Below are 1002 nucleotides of genomic sequence, written 5' to 3' on the forward strand. Positions count from 1 at the left end.
CCAAAACGTTCAGAAAACTAGTCGCTCGTGACCTTAGACCTTTGACTCCCACGATCCAAAAGTTCATTAAAGTTCATTCTCTTAACTACTTCCATAGATTTCTTCGTTGGATGGTCATGAGAATTTAGTGTTATATCAGGATCATATCCTTAATTAAGCTGATAATTAACTTCATTCTCAATACTTGTCTACGTGACAGTGTATTGAAAATGTGGGCTGATCAATCCTGGGATCAATCCTGGGAGTCAAAAGGTTAAGTGTGATAGTGACGTTTTCTCTCCAAGTGAAAGACACCGCAACATTGTTACGACAAAACCTGTCATTATCTGCTTTTCACAAATAAAGAGGAATGCATCACAAAACTCAGTGTGCGAAAGAAATTTGTTACTGCGTAGCGCGAATCTCTGGAAAACAAGCTATCCGCGTTATGACTGCTAGGCCACAAATACGAAAGACCAAGTTTGATAATGAAAGGTAAAATTTCGATGCTGATTGCACAAATTGAAGGGCCAGCCCCTTGGACAGTCGTATGAATGGAATTCAATTATATGTGCGGAAAGTTTGCTCCAAATAGAGAGGACTGCTGTCTTTGCGAAGCATGAGGACACGAGAGTGAAAGTACGAGTGTTTTGTCTGAATTTTAAGCTTATAATACAGCATCATAGCATAACGCAACATCGACACATTCTCTGTCTTCCACCGCCAACGCTCGGGGGAGGGGTGACTGGAGCAAAATACTCATGAACTCTCAAGTCCGGTAGATGAGCCTGTGAACAGAACACATTGGCCGGCGGCTATCAATAAAGAAAATTGACTGACACCAGGAAATTCTGAAAGAGACTCAAGCTAAAGCATGTTGATTGACAGAGTTCAAAAGAAAGCAAGCAAGAAAATAATTATGTTACCTCATTCGGACGAAAATATAAACTAGTAAAAGCGAGGAAGGACTCAGAGAACCACAAGAACCGAAGTAGAAGGGAAAAAAATTGGCAAACCAAAAGA

The 1002-nt window shown here is 40.5% G+C and overlaps 1 protein-coding gene across 1 annotated transcript in view; it reads right to left on the reverse strand.

Annotated features, from left to right (window-relative positions):
• Positions 1-301: 301 nt before the first annotated feature.
• Positions 302-1002, reverse strand: part of LOC138043958 (F-box/LRR-repeat protein 20-like) — a 20340-nt gene continuing 19639 nt past the window's right edge. The window contains exon 16 of the mRNA XM_068890496.1: positions 302-767. Coding sequence (XP_068746597.1) covers positions 660-767 — 108 coding nt within the window. The 3' untranslated portion in view covers positions 302-659. The remainder of the gene's footprint in view (positions 768-1002) is intronic.

Source organism: Montipora capricornis, chromosome 1, assembly GCF_036669925.1.
Source record: "Montipora capricornis isolate CH-2021 chromosome 1, ASM3666992v2, whole genome shotgun sequence".
Taxonomy (NCBI): Eukaryota; Metazoa; Cnidaria; class Anthozoa; order Scleractinia; family Acroporidae; genus Montipora; species Montipora capricornis.